Below are 18432 nucleotides of genomic sequence, written 5' to 3'. Positions count from 1 at the left end.
GGTCATGTATACCACGTAATCTTAGAATAGTTACAACTTACTTATGAAATGCTTACAGTATAAATACTTTTGATTTTCCAAGTCATTACTAGGGCTGTTGAAATGGTTGAAAACTAAATTCAAATTATATAAAAATGTAAACTGCATAATTTCAGTTAGGGTGAATTAAAGCTTTTGGATTCTCTCCTGAGGCCACATCAGGGCGCAAAATATAACTAATGCATGTTTATTTGAAGCGTAACATGACTGTCTGTGAAAAAAGTGCATAGTGTTTAAAATAATGTTTATAAACCAATTATAATTAAGTTGCTTAAATAACTATAAACAAAACAGCATCATGTATGTGTGCATAGTTTAATACAAAGGGCCAAAAACCAATCACATTACATGTGCAAAAACCAATCACATACATTTTATTTAAAAATACAAGTTGCAGTAGGATGAGGAAAAAACCCCGCCATAAAGTCTTGAGATATGTTTTTTCAAAGCTGAACTTAAACTTAGAGTGTTAAACATGCAGCTCTTTTGATTCATGATTTAGCTATGTTTGTTATGACTGTTTCACATTGCGAGTATCAGTGTAGTATGAGAACCAAGTTTTGTTGCTGCCCATGTTAATGAATCATTCATGCTGCAGCTGATCCAGAAAGAGATACACAAACAGGTTTTCAACCACACATCATTATTTCTGTGTTACAGATATTTAGATAACAGAAGTACTGGTATAAAAGTTTATAGTCTGGATATAAACACTTATTCTCTCTACAGTAGCTATCAAAATGAGAGTAGGCCTATAAATAAAAACATGATTCTCCATTTATCTCAATTTATCCAGAATCTTGCAGCTCTAGTTTACATATTGTTTATTGCTGTATATAATTCATTAAAAGAAGTTTAATTTCATAAAGTACAAGATGATTTCAAAAAGCACCTACATTTTTTTTCATTTTGTGTTTTTCAGTTGAAAAAAAAAAAGACTATTTTCCCCTATATATTTCATCATTGAGGATTCCATAAAAAAAGTCTAAAAATCTCATCTCGTTCTCATGAACCCAGTCTCGTGTCTCGTCACGTGGGATTAATGTCTTGTCACACCCCTACAGGCCACTAATGAGGCTGTCGGTCATTACAGTAGAGTAAAATATATCAACATATAGGATCCTGGAGCACCATATGTAACATTAACAATACATCAAAAGAAAGCTGCAGGGGGTGAGGTCTTTTACTCAGACTCCCCACCTTGGCCATATACATTAATCAGGCTGACAGCTGATTGGTCCAGAGCATTTGAATGACAATTGGATGCCTGCAGTCCTTAAAGATCAACCATCTATATACACAAGTTAGAGCCAAATTACTGAGATAAAACAGATAGTAGAGAGGGGTTTTACAGTAATGAATTATATGAGGCAAAGAGCTTGGTTTGAAAAAGCATTTGTGAAATAGAAGTTAGATTGGTCACTCACTGATTGCAATCAGACAATTTAAATGGTTTCAAAACATACAACTGCAATATATTGCCGCATATTTTAATGCCACAGCAAATGTGATGCACTATGCAGACATAATCCAGTGTTCATAACTCAACACTCCCTAGTCCACCTAGAGCATTTATGGAAATTAAGTGCAAAAATGGTTCATAAATTGTCAAATTTTTGCTAAAAACAAGGGTACATTGACACATGACTGCCCACATTTTCTGAAAATTGACTCCACGCCATTGAAGACTAGAGTTTAACCCATACTTTGTAAGTGAATAAAAATATTAATATTAATTATATATTGATTATTAAAGTTAGTTCATAGTTCATTAAATCACTGTAAAAAACAGCAAATAGAAAGTGCAATCTATATTATAGCTCTATAAATTAAAGATACAGAGTTTATTTAAGGCACAGAAAGACAAATGTCTCGCAGAAAAATACACAATACATAATTTTACTGCTTAGGGTTAAAGAGCCACACAGATGGGAAATCAAAAATTACCTGTATTATAGTGTATGCTGTAGCTGTCCATCAGTGTAAACAATGTGAAAAGTAATTAAACCAAAAAGTACACGATTTATAAAGTTATTGGCTTCTAAAGTAAGGAGTCGACTCTGAATCGCTGAAACGAGTCGTTATAGATTTCAAATCTTTTGCCCATCTCTATGTACGTCACTAGGAGCACTTTGCATAATAATCTCCGCCTACCGTCTTGGGAGAAACAAAACTCTGCCCTGCCCCACCCCCCACACACAGACGCTCTGGTTGGTGTGATAGCATCATGTTGAGGAGACAGTGTGTTTTTAATTGTAAAGGCAAGTTTGTTTTATTTTCACTGCCAAAGAATGAAAATCAGAAGAACCAATGGCTAAAATTCATTTTTACCACAATACCAGAGCAGTACAACAAATCCCTTTTGTTGTGTTCACAACATTTCACTGATGAGTGCTTTTCTAATCTTGGTGAGTACAAACGATTTTCAAAGCGTTTGGCCATAAAAGAGGGTTCATTACAAACTTTATTTAGAACAACGAGCGTCTCCGAATCACAACGCGAAGTATGATTATGAAGTTATGTGTTTGTTTTCTCCCGAGCATCTTATCAGTATGTGTGCTGTCTGCAGCCTTTGTCTGCGCTGATCGTCATGTACATCACGTCATTAAAATGTGTAACTCCGTGAATTCTCAACAAAGAGACATGAGAGAGATATCTATAGAAAGCTTGACATGTCTATTTTAAAACTAAACAAATGCTGCCAAAAATATTCTGTGATAAAGTAATCCATATGAAAACAACGTGATGTGCGTTTTTCACGTCTCCCTTCATTATATCTAATGTGTCCACGCCCCCGCGCTGAACGCGCTATTCAGATTCAAACTGAAGCGCGCGGCTTGAATACACCCACACAGAAGAAAAAGCAGCGAGACTGTTCAAGTTTTTTACTTTACTGTTTGCTTCGCGGTGAAAGGAATAAGACATAATTCACCCCAAACAGATGTTAACGCATAGTTTACCGTGGAGGTGTGTGCGGAACAACCAATCAAACCTGACTAAGTTAGTTGACCAATCAGAACACAGTATGCTACCGAAAGATGGGGTTTAAGGAAACTGAATCTTTTGAACAGCTTCGCGCGAACCGTTTGGGGATCTCTGAGAATTGAGGTAATTTTAAAATGATATTTTGACAAAATGACAATGTTTTTTAACCTTGGATGGATTTAAACCTAATGTACAGGACTTATAACCCCTTTACGTGCAAACATCGCCGACGGCCCCAGTTTATTATTGTTTCACTTTCACAGCACGTTAAACATCACTGTCTTACTTCATCTGGACAAACTGTGCATCAATTGAAAGTTTAAAGACTCTAGTTTCGATATTTGACCAATATTTTGATAAAACATTTTTGCAGTGACAGATATTTAGTGATTTATGTCAGAAGTGCAAAATAATAAATCCGTATTATACCACATTCTGAATAGAAATTCACCACTCATTAATATTCAGTCAAGTCTGCAGCGGTTTATTTGTGTTCACATAGACTCACTGAACAGCGTCAATAAGGATTTATAGACAAAAGATACATATCTGCGGAGATATATGGATATATTTACTGATGTTTACTTCATATTTCTTCAGACAGAATCGTCATTTCTATTCATTTTCCACGGATTTAAGCGATCTGATGATAAACAGCCTCTCCCAGCGATCTGTGTGTGTGTGTGGAGTGGTGTCAGCTCGTGCGGTGTGTGACTCAGACTCCGATTGGGCCTTCCCAATGTCAATCTTAGAGTGTCATATCTGGACACCGCCACATCGTGTCACATGCTTCCTGCACACTTCCTGCTAGTTATCTGGCCCAAACAACACTGAAACACCTCTGTACACACGAAATATCCGAATAATAAACCCGCGATTACGATAGTAAAGCTTGGTATGAGATTTTCTTGAGATCTGGGGCGTTTTTATAAAAAAAATCGAAAATGTACATGGGAAATGCTAACTTGTGCAGCGATAAAAAAGGCTACAAATAATATATTTTTACAACAGTAAACGACCAAATTCCACCCCTGATCACTAAAGGAAGTTATTTTAAACACTCGATCGGGGTTTAAAGTGAGTTTTGAGTAAAAGTGTACTAATAATTTCATAAATTGTCTGATGTAGCTTGATGCTAACGTTAGCTACGATGCTACTAATAGCAGGTGCTTTTCTTCTTCATAATGCATTTTTGTCTCAATAATTCACGTAAGGTCGTAAGAAAATGTTTTGTTGTATTTTTATAGTAAGACTTTTGATAAATAAGGGCTAAATGCAAAGAGAAACTGAAGTGAGATCGCTGCTTTGTAAAGCCTGAAAAACCACAATCAATGCTAATAAACGTGGAATAAAAACAAAAGAATAATGATAAAAGAATAATGCGGATAATGTGTCATACCTGGCGGAGGTGTGAAAGACTCGTTTGGTGAGAACAATAGAAACATGAATGGGGAGTTTTGCAAAGCCAACACACACACAAAATACACAGAAGAGTTTACATGTGAGATCTTACAGGGATGACAAGGGCCATAAATCAATCTGATTAGCCTTCTCTAAAAATACACATGACATGGCCTTAGAAAATATTTCATAAAATGGACAGTTTTACAGATTCGGTTATGACATTTTTTACAAAGTTTTGGAAGACTTGTGGCCTTAGCTACACTGTGTTTTCAAACTCATTTCCTACATCAACAATTTTTAAAATACATTTAAAACATATGTTTTTAATATTTTTATTTTTGTTTTTATGTTTGAGCTTTTATATCTCTATTATCATAACAGTCTGAGTGATTCTGATTCCTGAACAGTAAACTTTAAAGTGTCAGCTTTGTGAACAAAGGTTGATTATGTATCTAGTCAGAAAGAATCATGAGCAGAAACCTTTTTATTTTGGGAATGTAATTTAGGTCTCCATGCCAAAAAAGGGGGGTTACTAGTAAGGGGATAAACAGTGATAGGAAGCTTAGAATTTTCATCTTACTGGCTCTTTAAGTCATTATGTACATTGACTACAATTTGGGTCAAATATAATGTAATTTAATGGAGAACTGTGTGAATGGCACTCTCTGTGGCATGGCAGGATTTTTGTCTGATAAATAAACATATAATTTGTCTTTCTAATGTCACAGCATTAAATATGCAACTTTGCTGGCTAACAATTGCATTAATGTGACCAGCTGGATATTAACTAATGCAAATAGATGGTAACCATTGTGACATAAAATATTTGGGTCAGACTTGTGTGTGTTTGGTCACAATGTTTTAACCACTTGAGGTAATACTCATGTTCTCTAATGTTCTATAATGTAGTAATGTTCTAATACATATCTAAGCCTTTAAGCAAACTGTTGATCTTTCTGTACTAATTTCAACATCTAGTCAACAAATAAATTACATAGTAATGATATGAAAACATGAACTATAGTGTATACACTGTTTAATTGTCCATTTTAAATCCACATATGAATTGTCCTCTGTGCAGCACGCAGTGTCATGCGTCAAAACAAAAAGAATGTGGTGTCAGTGATGTGGTGCCACTCCAGCAATGGACACAACCCCCAAAAAACTATTGGAACGGATTTTTGGCCTATATCTCTGTTTTTCTAAGGTTCAGAAATATGGTGAAATATGTTCAAGAAATATAAAATTATACACACACACACACACACACACACACATACGTACACGATAAGGCTGCAGCGAGATCTAGTGAGAATCATTCAGATTCTGCACAGAAATCTGTTATAAACAGCACTGGCATACGTAAGGAAACCAGAAGTGGTAATGCTAACTGTAACAATGGTGTTGTGGTAGAAATAGTCGAATGCATAATTCAATTCATTTCAGGATTTCAGGACAACTTTTTGAGAGAGAAATTCAAGCACTTTTCTATGACTTTCAAGCAATTCAGACAACTATTTCCAGCACTTCAAAGCTCTAAGATGATCCAGTTTGTATGTTATTTTTAAAGGGGGGGTGAAATGCTATTTCATGCATACTGAGTTTTTTACACTGTTAAAGAGTTGGATTCCCATGCTAAACATGGACAAAGTTTCATAAATTAAGTTGTACGTTTAAAGGAGTATTTTTGTTCCAAAAAAACCTCTTCCGGTTTGTCACAAGTTTCGGAAAGTTTTTTTCGAGTATGGCTCTGTGTGACGTTAGATGGAGCGGAATTTCCTTATATGGGTCCTAAGGGCACTTCTCCCGGCAGAGCGCGCGCTCCCGTATAGCAGAGCAATGAGAGGCTGAGCACAGCCTAATCAGAACGAGAGCGTCGCGAAAAGTCACAAAAGAAGTGTGTTTTTGGTTGCCAGGGCAAGACAACCCTGCACAGATTACCAAAAGAGAAACAGCATTAAGGGACCAGTGGATGGAGTTTATTTTTACAGAGCATCAACGGAGTTGTGCAAGTGTTTTTGTTTGTTCCCTGCATTTCGGATTGCACATCGTTTATTTCTTAAGGATAATGCAGTCCCAACTAAAAAGGGTCACGATCGTGTGTTGGAACCACATGCGGTGAGTAAAACTGCTTCAAATATCTCTGTGTTGTTAACTTAGCTATCAGCGCGTAAGCACATCAAGTAAACAACATGCGATGTTGTCATCAAACTGCACTTTCCACATGTACAGCTTAAAAAAAAAAAAAAAAAAAAGACGACATAAAGTGGAACTTAGTCATTTTCCAAAACCGCTAAGCAAATATATACAGTTTCAGTACATACCACATAGCATACCGCCTTTGCTGATGCTGCTCTTGTTAAATTTCAGCCTCTGGATCTGTGTCACAGCTTCCACATGCTCTCAACTCAAAAGCCTACTGGCGCTCGTGATTCTTTAGCTCCGCCCACACGTCACGCCTCTAGGCGCTCGTGTTTTTCCGGGAAAAATCGGTACAGACTATCTTTCTCTTATAAATATAATAAAAATAAAGACTTTTTGGAGTTATGAAGGATGCAGTACTACTCTATAGGTACTCAAGATTAACAGGATATTGAGTGAAAACGAGCATTTCACCCCCCCCTTTAATGGGATGAACTAAATATAACCTACATTGTGGTAAACAAACACTTATGTAAAATATAAATGAAAAACATAAAATCACAATTATAACCAGAAAACAGCAGCAGAGGAGAACTTATTGGCTTATTAGTAGGGGTGGGTGACATGACCAAAATCTTCTATCACAATCCAAAAATTTTATATCTCGATAACGATATATATCTTGATATAGTTATTTTTTCTTTTAATAAGGTTTTTTATGATATTAAGAGTTGATACCATAGAATTTTCATAATCCTTGTCACCAATGTCAATATTAAACTAATACAAGAAAATAATAATTTAAAAAAACTTCAGCTCACTTGAGATACATAAACAGTGATGAAATAAGAACAAGAAACTAATTACAAGCAATAGGACAAAAACTACAATGAATAAGAAATACATTGTGTAAATGAATTGGTCTTCACTGTGTAAGTTATATCCATCTATCTATACATCCATATATATAGTGACGAGTCAGCTGCTTCCCCCCTAATTATCATTGGCACCCCATCCTAAATCACCGCCCTTCACCAGGCTCCCGACAGGAGTGGATGTGTAAGAGAGGAGGGTCGCTGGATAAGCCAGGGCTGGTGGCGTATAATGGGGCACACCTGATGTAAACGGTGCCTCATCACTGCTGCTGTTGAAAAGCCCAACGAGCCTCTCCTTGGGAGACCGGTCTCTTCCCTGTGCATGCACACTGTTGTCCTCGTTGGTCCAGGAAGGGTGCATTGAGGGATTTCTTCGCCACCAGAGACATGAACTACTGGACCCGCGGTCCGGACGAGAACCGCAACCATTTACATGGCAATCAGGCCAGGATGCCAGGCCGTGTATCCCCTTCAAGCACCGCGGCCAGTGAGAGGGATGAAGCCGCTAGAAGAAGCCGCCGCCCCTTACCCGGACCCTTCCTCCATGAACACTGCCCCACCATTAAACCCGCAGCATGACAAGGACACCAGATTCCCTGTTTGTTTTAGACGCTTTTCCCCTTTGGACACTTTATTTCTATGTTTTGCTTTAATTTTTGTTTATTAAAAGCCTCTGAGGCCTAACGCCACGCCTACTGTGTTTATCGTTTGCTCCTCCGATGACAATATCTATACTGTATGTATATACGCATAATCATTAGCATTATTTATTCATTTATTTATTTATTATTCTAATTACAAAAGTGATTTAGTCAAGAGCAGTGAGAGATTTTCATGAATGGCAGACAAATATTGGACAGCTTCCCCTTTAAGATCGAAGTCTTGATCCAATATACGGTTACATATGCACTTTCTCTCGTAACTGTTTACATTCCCTCAAGACCTAAATGACTGTGTTTATGAGGATACTTGCATCTGGATGCATATAAGTGTTTATGCAATTGTTCAAAGCCAAAAAAGCACACAAGCTCTTAAACGGCTTAAACAGAGACAGCGCACACATATAGCTCTTTTGTTTGTGTTTCAATGGCCTAAAATCAGTTGTTTTAAATGGCAGTGCTTAAAAACACATGCAAACATTAAGTTTTCATGACCATGCGCACAGCAACGTGACCTGAATGCGCATATGTTGTTATTCATGTGTCTGCCTGCATCCCCTTTTAATGCATGTAAGACTGCCGTCATTCAAATAATGAAAACGTATTGCCGTAAACAATGTATTTTGTGGCACCACAAAATAAATGTTAGAGCACAACATGAATCGATAGACTTTTCATTTCGTCCATCCAATTTACATAGTCATATCGCCCAGCCCTGCATATTAGTCATTCATCTTTACATTTTGAATGAAAAAAATCACTATTATAAAATATCAAATCATTAAGAAATCAGATTTTCTCAGAATTGTACACTTTTTTGTGTATGAAGTAAGAAAAGTCACAAACTTTTCTTCAATTTGCTACTAAATCACACATAATCACTGAAGTTGGTCAATTCCATATGCTAGGAAAATAATGGTACATTTAATAATAGTGGAAGATATATATTTTCTGTATATAAATAGTATATTTTGCACCTGTTACTGTTGTTAATAAAAGTAAATTTTGAATGCATCTTAACTCAAGCTTAGTTTTTTACTGTCAAATATGTATAAACAATAAACAGTAAAAATAAACAAGAAATGAATGAAATATTATTAGTAAATGCACTTTTTAATGCAAAACAATAGTAATTTTATGATTAAATGACCTAAATGATCTTTATTTTGAACACCCCCACACATCAACCCACCAGCGCTAAACCAAATCTGCTCCTGGCGCCACCATCTGTATAACCTCAAATGTAGCGATCAAATGTTAGTCTGGAGCCCTGTGTATATGTACAAGGTGTAAAAAATGTCACAGAAGTGTTTGATAGAATGAAAAACATTTTTTTTTATATATAGTAACAACAGTTTCTCTACAGTTCAGGGTTCATGGTGACATGGAGTTTCACCCTGTTCCTGTTCACTGGAGCATCTGCGTCTCATAGTCAAGACTCAAGCCTGCTGTTCTTACATCAGCAGCTGAGGTAATGATAGAGTCTGTGAATGCATTTTCCAGAAGAAGCTGTATTGTGCTAGTCACGTGGCTCCGTGCAGGAGCTGCTAACAGACAGGCACTATAATTAACACACAAAAAGTGTGCACATGGAACACACAATCTTAGCTTATATGCATGTTCTCATAGGTGGTCCTGTAAATGCTTGGATTATTGCATCCTAATTCCTAATGCATTAAAAATAGCATGCTATAGGTCCCCAGATTGCAAAGTAAACATTCATATCAATAACTGATATGCTTGCTTAATCAATTTAACATGCATTAAATATAGTGAAAGAATCAAATGTACTGTAATAACATTTTAACAATCATGGTAAGAATACCAGCATAATGTCAGCACATATTCAAAAGTATGTATTTTACCATCACCAGTGAAATATATACTTTTAGTGTGTCACAGAAATATAGATAAAAGGATTCAATCCCTATTTCTCTTCAAGTGCAAACTAGTGTTATGTTACTAGTCCAGATGATGTTGTCTTCTACATGCTCCTCATTATGAATATATCAGCTGGGCTTCCTCCCTTTGACAGATGAGCTTTGGTTAAACTAAGGCTAGCTCTTATTCCCTGTTCCCGTGTCACTCAGCTCCCTGTATTACAGCATTTTCTCTTCAAGCCTAGTACTTCTTAAAAACAGTGTGGGTGTAAAGCCCTGCTAGAACAATGAGAGCCGTGCATGGATGACAGCTGTCTGTCCTGTCACAGTGTGGACACCCCTGTGGCTCCTGGCAGATGAACTCCTATATGCTTTTGCCTGTTTGCCAAGAGTAGAAATTATTGTAGGCTCACACCACTGTTTCTTTACAAACAAACAACCACGGGGAGATGGGGAGCACAAATTTTAACTGATCAATCAATTAATCAGCAGCTGTTTATAATAATTAGGCTACCGCTGGGTTTATGTGAAGCAAGCCAGGCACACAATCTCATTAAATATGTGTTTACACTTGTTACCTGTCACCAGGCATGATAACCTAGCATTAATTTGAGCTTAATGTGTTTTTCCAACACTGTGATTCTGCTTTTTTAAACTAATTATAACAGGTTGATATAAATGTTGAACATGGGGTCAACAGTATGATGACAGTAGAAATCCAGAAAAGCATGCTAATCCTAATCATAATCTGAAGAATCCACAAAATGTCAGTTAAAACAAAATTGTAAAAAAATAAATAAATTAATAAATAAGAGGCATCATAAAAACTGCTTTTTTGCTTTTTATTACTGGCTTGAATAAACTATTTTACATGACAGATGTTTACAGTTATTCTTAACTATATGCAAATTTCTGCATTGCAAAGCAAATTCTGAATAGCAGTCAATAGTGAAGTTAATCATCTATAGTGATGTTTTTAGAATCAGATGGTGTATACAGTATCTCACCAATACAGGGGCTAACAGGGCCACGTTAACCAGCCAAGTTTTGAACATTTAGTTACAATTAAAATTAGTTAAAATGGCATATAAAAGCAGCTCTCACTGTGAAATGTATAATAACAGCAAGTCTGGCAGGAAATTATTTACAATTTGAATCTTCCAGCAAACCAAATTCACACAAGATGGTCACTGACATATTTTTTTACATGCTTATTACACATAATATTTTGTGAATGACTTGGTCAATGGTTCTTGATGAATAACATTTTTTAAATGTTATTCACATAAAAGAGTTAATTCAGCATATCATTGTCAGTGTTGGGTATAGTTACTTTAGAAAGTAGTTAGTTAGGTTACAACGTTACCATCAATTAAAAGTAATCAGTTATGATACAGCGTTACCTATTCATAAAAGTAACGCGTTAGAGTACTCATGCGTTACCAAAAATTAAAAGCCGTTTGCAGCGGCTCACACATGACAGACACAGCCCCTGGCCCCTTTAAATGCACATAGAAGTCGTGACTCCCGACAATGAATAACGTCAGTCATCCGACTAAATTAACACTGCAGGATAACAATAACAGGAAAGACAGTCAGCAATCGGCTATTCCACATGGCGTTTTATTTATTTATTATCACAGAACATATTATTAATCAAAATTCGCGCTTACCCAGCCCGGGTAGCCTAGGCTACTGTATATTATGAGCACCACAAGAAAACTCCAGATTTTTCTTTAACTTTAAATAATGCAGTTATCAAAGTACAATTATGCTTACTTGTAAACACAACCTTAAACAGGCTTGCAGATTTATATCCATTTAGAAATGATGAACAACCAGCCAGCCAACGATCTAACAGATATTAACAGCTGCCTGTCAAACAAAAATGATAACAAACCGAATTAAATCCTTCACCGCCACACAGGCAAATGACAAATCGCTTAATAGCCGAACTAATTATTATTAAAGTGTCACTCACAGTCACAAGCCTAAATTCGCTTTAACACAGTCCTCTTACATTTACTCTTCAAAGTAGTGATTAAAACGTAACGTTAAATTTGAGGTAGAATTTTTGGCGGTCGACGGAAGCTTTTCACCAACGCAGTGTGCATTTTACCATTATGTTCTTTTCTTTTTCGTTGACAAATTGAAAATAATGTGCGTACTTCCATAAACCAAACGCTGTCCTCTCTGCCATCTTGCCGGAGAGTTCGAAAAAAAAAAACACACACACAGGGTCAGGCGCAGGGCACAGATGCATCACAGCCGTTGACTTTACGATCACAGAGTTTCGGCTCCGCTGATACATCCGCAGGTGGCACAGTAGACCTAGGCATACTGTCTGACAAAAAGCAGGCTGCAGTCGGGATTTTCCTTTCCTTAAAATAACGGATTACTTTTTTTAAAAAAATAACGAAGTTACTGATTACTTACGCACGAAACTAACGCGTTAAGTTACACATTTCAGGAAAAAAGTAATTAGAGTACTCTAACGTGTTACTTTGTAACGCGTTACCCACAACACTGATCATTGTATATAAACCACACCAAATATCTAGTGGTCGACCAATATAATTTTTTATTTTTTATTTATTTATTTTTTTATGTTGAAAAATGTCAAATATCATCCAAAATATAGGCCTTGGCGATATATCGGTCGACCACTACAAATAACTGTTTTTAAGGTCACATTTACATTTACAATTGATCAGCAAATTTTCAAAGGCAAAATCAAGTCTAGCTTATTGGAAAGACTTTTATAGGGGCAAATTCAAAGTGAATTCTCTAAATTTGTATTTTTACCTCCTTAAGAGCTCAGCATTGCAATTTTGTAACATTTTTCTAAAAAAGAATTCTATTTTTAAAAGCAATGGATTCCTAAAAACATGCTTAATAGGGAAAAACAATACAACTAATATCAACACTTGGACATGTGAGGGTTAAATATGTTTTAAAGTAAAAAAAAAATACTATTTTTAGTACTGATGTTTACTTTTGTGCACACACACACTATACCAGAGTTTTTACCATCATATACCATCATTTTTATCATCCAAAGAAATCGTGTTTATCATCACGCATGCATGTGTTCACAAAATTGGCAGCACAGACTGATGTTGGTGGATTTGAAGGATGCTTATCATGGTCTCTGAGAGAGCTTTATGTTTGCCAGAGCCTCAGCAACAAAGAAAGAGAGTGCAACAGGAGTTCACCATGCCACATGCCCCAGTTTAAAGAGGGGGCGGGTGACTAGTAGACACCAATGCTAATTAATGCCATTAAGGATGAGCTCCTCTCATTCCCCAAAATTCTGGGTGACTTGCAACCAGACCCCTAGATTGCAAAGACACCATTTCATTTAAATGACTGGAGTCCTGTGCCAGCCAATAATAGGCTTTAAGGAAGGAATGGCAACCCATTTATCCTACTCACAATGACTATACAATCATACTTTTGCACCACCATGCCACCATACTGCGCTTATCCATACTTCCTGTACACAGTGCTGCTAAAATACAGTCAAGAGCAGAGGAATAACAACTAGCACAAAAACTTGTCAGCATGCATTGATAATTGCAATTCAGCGACACTGGAAATGATACAAGAAAACATTAATTTAGTGTCAACAAATGCTTCAATGCAACGCGAGTGTTTGGATGAACCAGGCAATAGGTAATTAAAAAAATCTAAACTCAACCCATTTAATTTAAAACATGTTCTTGGTCTTGCATAAATCATCATTCCACAATTTTTCAAACAACAACAACAAAAAAAATTACCTTATATTTTCACAAATCAATCAGTTGCCAATTAAAACATAAATTCCCGACACAGTACTTTCTGTAAGACAAAAGGCACCATGGATTTGTAATCAATTACTTGGCATCCCACTGATGCAAACTATTACAACAGTAAATAGTTTAATTAATAATGGCTTAAAATTGAAAATATTATATAAGCTGCAATTAGCATGAATAAAATGCACTTTTTAATCAATATCGCAGTTTTTACGTAACAATGTCATATATTTGATGAACTTTCTGTGCACTTCCTATCTCTTTCTCTCCATTCATTTTCCATTCTTTTCCTTGTACTCTGTGGACATGACTTCATTAAAATCTAATGAGTGACTATGACTCATTTGATACCAACAGAGCTTATCATCTTCATTCAACTCCTAATGAGGGTGCTAGCTTTGATGGAATAATGCATCACCATTTCATCTAGATGGAGGAACACAGACAGGATAAAGAGCATGTGAAAGGAACAGAGAAAACTTGTCCAGATCTGACTGCCAACACTTCAACTATACATATTTATTGTATTACCGTGTTTACACATTTGTTCCATCAGAAAAATTATGTACTCTAGGAATCATACAGCTACAACAGGCAACACCATGCACACATGTCAAGTGTAGTAACATGACACTCAAAGTTCAATCAATTTCAACTCTGACCTCATTAACCAAAGATTACCAGATAATCAGAATGGCATATTATTATGTGGGTAGTGCCAGCACGGAAATCTAAACCGAATGCCAGAGAGACTAAATCCTGTGCACATATAGAAAAATCAAGTAGTACAACACAACAAGACATATGATTCCTATGATTCCTTTCACTTTGGAGTTTTACAAGCTCTTGATGCATAAAGAAGATCCGTAAAGTTGCAACTTGACTAAAGTCTCAAACCCACAGAGACATATATTCTTGATAAAAGTTAAGAGTCAACCACGCCCTACTAAAATGGCTCATTCTAACACACCCCCACGTCTACATCATGATGTGGGAAGATTTGCATAACATTGGCCAAATGTTCATGCAAAGTAAGAAGGCGTAACTTTTATTATTGCTGTTGCTGCCGCTGCCGTGTTGCGGAGATGCTGTGTGTTTCGTTGTGAAAGCGTAACTACTTTGTTTGGCCTTCCAAAGAGGACACAACTAGAAACCAATGGTTAAGTTGTTTTTACAACACCGTTCCAGAACGGTTCAACCCAAATATACAGATGTGTGCTGCACATTTTCTGGAGGATGAGGAGTGTTTCCTGAACCAGTAGCCTACAGTGTGTCTGTGGGACAAAGGCTGATTCTAGAAAGTTGGGCAGTTCCAACATTGCAATGACAGTCTGACACTTCTGACTCCCAACCTGTAAGTATGTTTTTTATATTTAAATAATTTGTCAATGATGATTCAAACGCGAGTTTTGAGCAGTGTAGAGAAGGCATGTTGTTTGTTGTTTCTCAGATCACAAATGCAGACATGGTTTTATGTTTATGCAGCACATGCAAGAAAACATGTAAAAAGACAGTATAAGTTATTACAATAAGTAATTATGTTCCAACTCGATGCAACAAATGCCTCATTTGTAATGGGTTTTATTGGTTTTGTCTGGTCTAGTGATGTCCGAATCGCGAATGAATCATTCTATTTAACCAGATCATCTTAGTGAACCGGTCCAACAAGTTAACCAAATCGAACTGAATAATTAGAAACAGTTCGCAATAATCCAAATTATTTGGTTTATAAATGTGACATACACTCCCTCTGACATGAAATAAACCAATATCCCAAGATATTCAATTACTGTACTTACAGTACATTGACTGAACTGCTAAAAGAGAACCGATGATGGGATGTGGACAAGCAGAGCAGCTGGGAGACGGCATCACATTATGTTAAGGGGCATAACATTTCTGAACATTCATAACGTTTCATAACATTCAAATTCGGCCAATCACAACGCGCTGAATAGCTGGCCAATCACAGCACACCTCGCTTTTCAGAGAGATGAGCCTTGTGAAAATCGACGCGTTTCACAAGGCAGGGCGAGGAGGAGAAACAATAATGTATAGTATGCAGAAAATAATATGTCTTTTTACCTTAAATTGCATAAACACATTTCATTACAACAAATACACAAAATAATGTTCTTTTTAGCTGCAAATTATTATTGCTTCTGATGATTTCTTCCCTTTATGATGTGTATAACCAACTTTGTCTTGATTTAGAGGCAAAGAGGTTTATACAGTATACATGGGTGTTTGTGTGTACATATTATCAATGGTGTTGTTATTGCTGTGTGTGCATGTCAGGTGTCAGCATACATTTTACAGGCCCCTGAGAAATAGGGGTTGAGAGGCTAAAGTCTTTCTCACATTTTCTTCCTCTCTTAAACCAGACAAAGATCCAGGGTCATTAATAATGAAAGCAAGCTGAAATCATGTCAAATTCTCTAAGAACCCCATCTCCCTTTGTACTTTAACACTATGACAGCGATTAATATTTCATATGAATCATTACGTTGCACTGTGTATGTGTGTGTCTGCTTTTTCTTTCCTTCTCTTCCTTCCTTCTCTTTCAGATACCTGTCCTCTCTGAAAAACAGATGAAGAACATAATGGTACTGAGCAAAATGGCCTCTGCCCTTCAGGCTTCTAAATTGTGGTTTACTCTGTAAATGAAAGCTGCAGCAGCCTTTCCCTTGAGGAGAGCACTTTTTGACACTGCTGTTTTGACAGCGCTAATGCAATATCTGTTCTTGCCGATGGAGTGTTTTCAAGGTGCTGTTCATTTCTCCACTCAATCTAGTCTGAAAGTTAACACTCTCCCCAGATGATTCAATCAAGCAGAATTTAATTAAGTAAAATTAGGCACAACTCCAGCATATTTAAGCAAATATACAGCCTTATGTTGTGCAACATCTCACCAGTGCAGAATGTTGACCGCAAGGAAACACTCTCTTATTCTACAATCCAAAATACAGGGAAACTATCAAAAGGTTCAGCTGACTAACTCTGATCTGCAAGTAAATAAAACCACTGAAATAAAACCATGCAATGAAATTCGAAACCAATGAAGATGCCTAACCCTGACATGGAAAGGTTTAAAATCAGCAAACCCAGCATCACTCAGAAGATAGTAGCACTTGTCACTCACCCACTTAGGACAACAATGAAGTCCATGACGTTCCAGCCATTCCTCAGATACGAGCCCTTGTGGAATGCAAATCCCAAAGCAATGATTTTTATTCCGGCTTCAAAACAAAACATTCCTATAAAGTAGGGCTCTGTTTTTTCCTGAAAAAAAGAGAGAATGAATTGAGTGTGAGAAAACAGAAACTACCTATATTAAAGAGAGAGAAAAAACAAGCTTGCCCTAAAATGTCATCTAGGTAGGGTGCTCATTAGAATGTTATATTAAACAAGTCTATTATTAAGACCTTAGTTTTAATTGAGGTTTTATTTAGTGAGGTAAGATGTTTAGACAACCACTTCTCAGAAATATGTCACAGAGGTAAAACATTAGGAAAAAATGCTTTGAATGGGATTAATTAGCTTGTGGTGAGTGATTCTCTGGGTGAATAAAGTTTTCAAGAACAAAGAATATGAGGAAGGAAAGAATGGTACCACACAAGAGAAAAGTGCTGTGCTACATTTAGAGGATAACTGTGTTCTCTAAAATGATCCAGAATAGTAGGTTTTCTAATTACACAAATTGCTAGAGCTGCATCTATAAATAGATAACTAGGCCAAAATTATTAATTTATAACAAATGATTTGGATAAACAACTTTTAGCAATGCTTCAAGTGTGGTTTATGTGTATTTGTTCTCACAAGTCTTTTTGACATGGGTGTCTTGTCCTCTCCAGGCAGGTGTTGCTCCAAGGCCAGAACAATGCAGTTGGCGATAATGGTGGCAAGGATCATGTATTCAAATGGAGTTGAGGAGGAAGGTTAAGGAAGAGTACATACTTAAGACAGATCATTCGATTGATGTTTGGTCATTGGTGTACATATTAACATGAGATCACACTCTGTAACTGTGCTCACCTTGAAAAGCACATACTTGTAAAAAAAACACAAAAAAACAGAACGTTTTTAAGTACATAACTTTTCAATTGTCATTAATCATACAAACCATAAAAACAATAAAACTATTAAATTGTTAAAATCCTAGTTCCTAATTTTTTTTAAAGTCTTATAGTACCTTATCAAAACAGCCTGTAAGATTTTGGAACCTGTTTGATTTACTCATTTCATAAAAAGAAACAACTCGAAAGAACAGCCAAAACTCTCACACAGCCAACGAGTTAATAGAGACCATTGCCTTGTTCTGTCGAACAAAGAGAGCAGCAGTCCACAAGATGTTCTCAGGAACCCTGGTGGTTGTGAGTTCACAGTCCGCCACTGATTTGCTTGTGTACTGAAAATTTTTTGATTTTGCAATGTAGGCACCTGCCAAATTCTGCCAGTGTGGGTGGGGACGAAAAACAGTACATAAAAGATCCCAAATCTGCTTAGGACAGAGAAGACAGAGAGAGTTCAGTACAAATAGAACAGGCAGCTGGAGGACAGACCTCTGGGGAAGTCTTTCTCACTTCTGTGCCTTTAATTAAATTAAGCCCAGACTTTCCTGAGTTTTTGTTCTAATAGCATAATGCTA

The 18432-nt window shown here is 36.5% G+C and overlaps 1 protein-coding gene across 7 annotated transcripts in view; it reads right to left on the bottom strand.

Moving 5' to 3' along the window:
• The window catches only part of cacna1ea (calcium channel, voltage-dependent, R type, alpha 1E subunit a), a 100845-nt gene that overhangs the window by 71638 nt on the left and 10775 nt on the right, over positions 1–18432 (bottom strand). For all 7 annotated transcript variants that reach the window (XM_026248975.1, XM_026248978.1, XM_026248979.1 and 4 more), the window contains 2 exons: positions 17604–17709; positions 16927–17066 (listed from right to left, as the gene is read on the bottom strand). In XM_026248975.1, the coding sequence (XP_026104760.1) occupies positions 16927–17066; positions 17604–17709 (246 nt within the window). The remainder of the gene's footprint in view (positions 1–16926; positions 17067–17603; positions 17710–18432) is intronic.

This window comes from Carassius auratus, unplaced genomic scaffold (genome assembly GCF_003368295.1).
Source record: "Carassius auratus strain Wakin unplaced genomic scaffold, ASM336829v1 scaf_tig00020109, whole genome shotgun sequence".
Classification (NCBI taxonomy): domain Eukaryota; kingdom Metazoa; phylum Chordata; class Actinopteri; order Cypriniformes; family Cyprinidae; genus Carassius; species Carassius auratus.
Note: the sequence above shows the minus strand (reverse complement) of the source record. Positions and strands in the feature narration are given on the sequence as shown.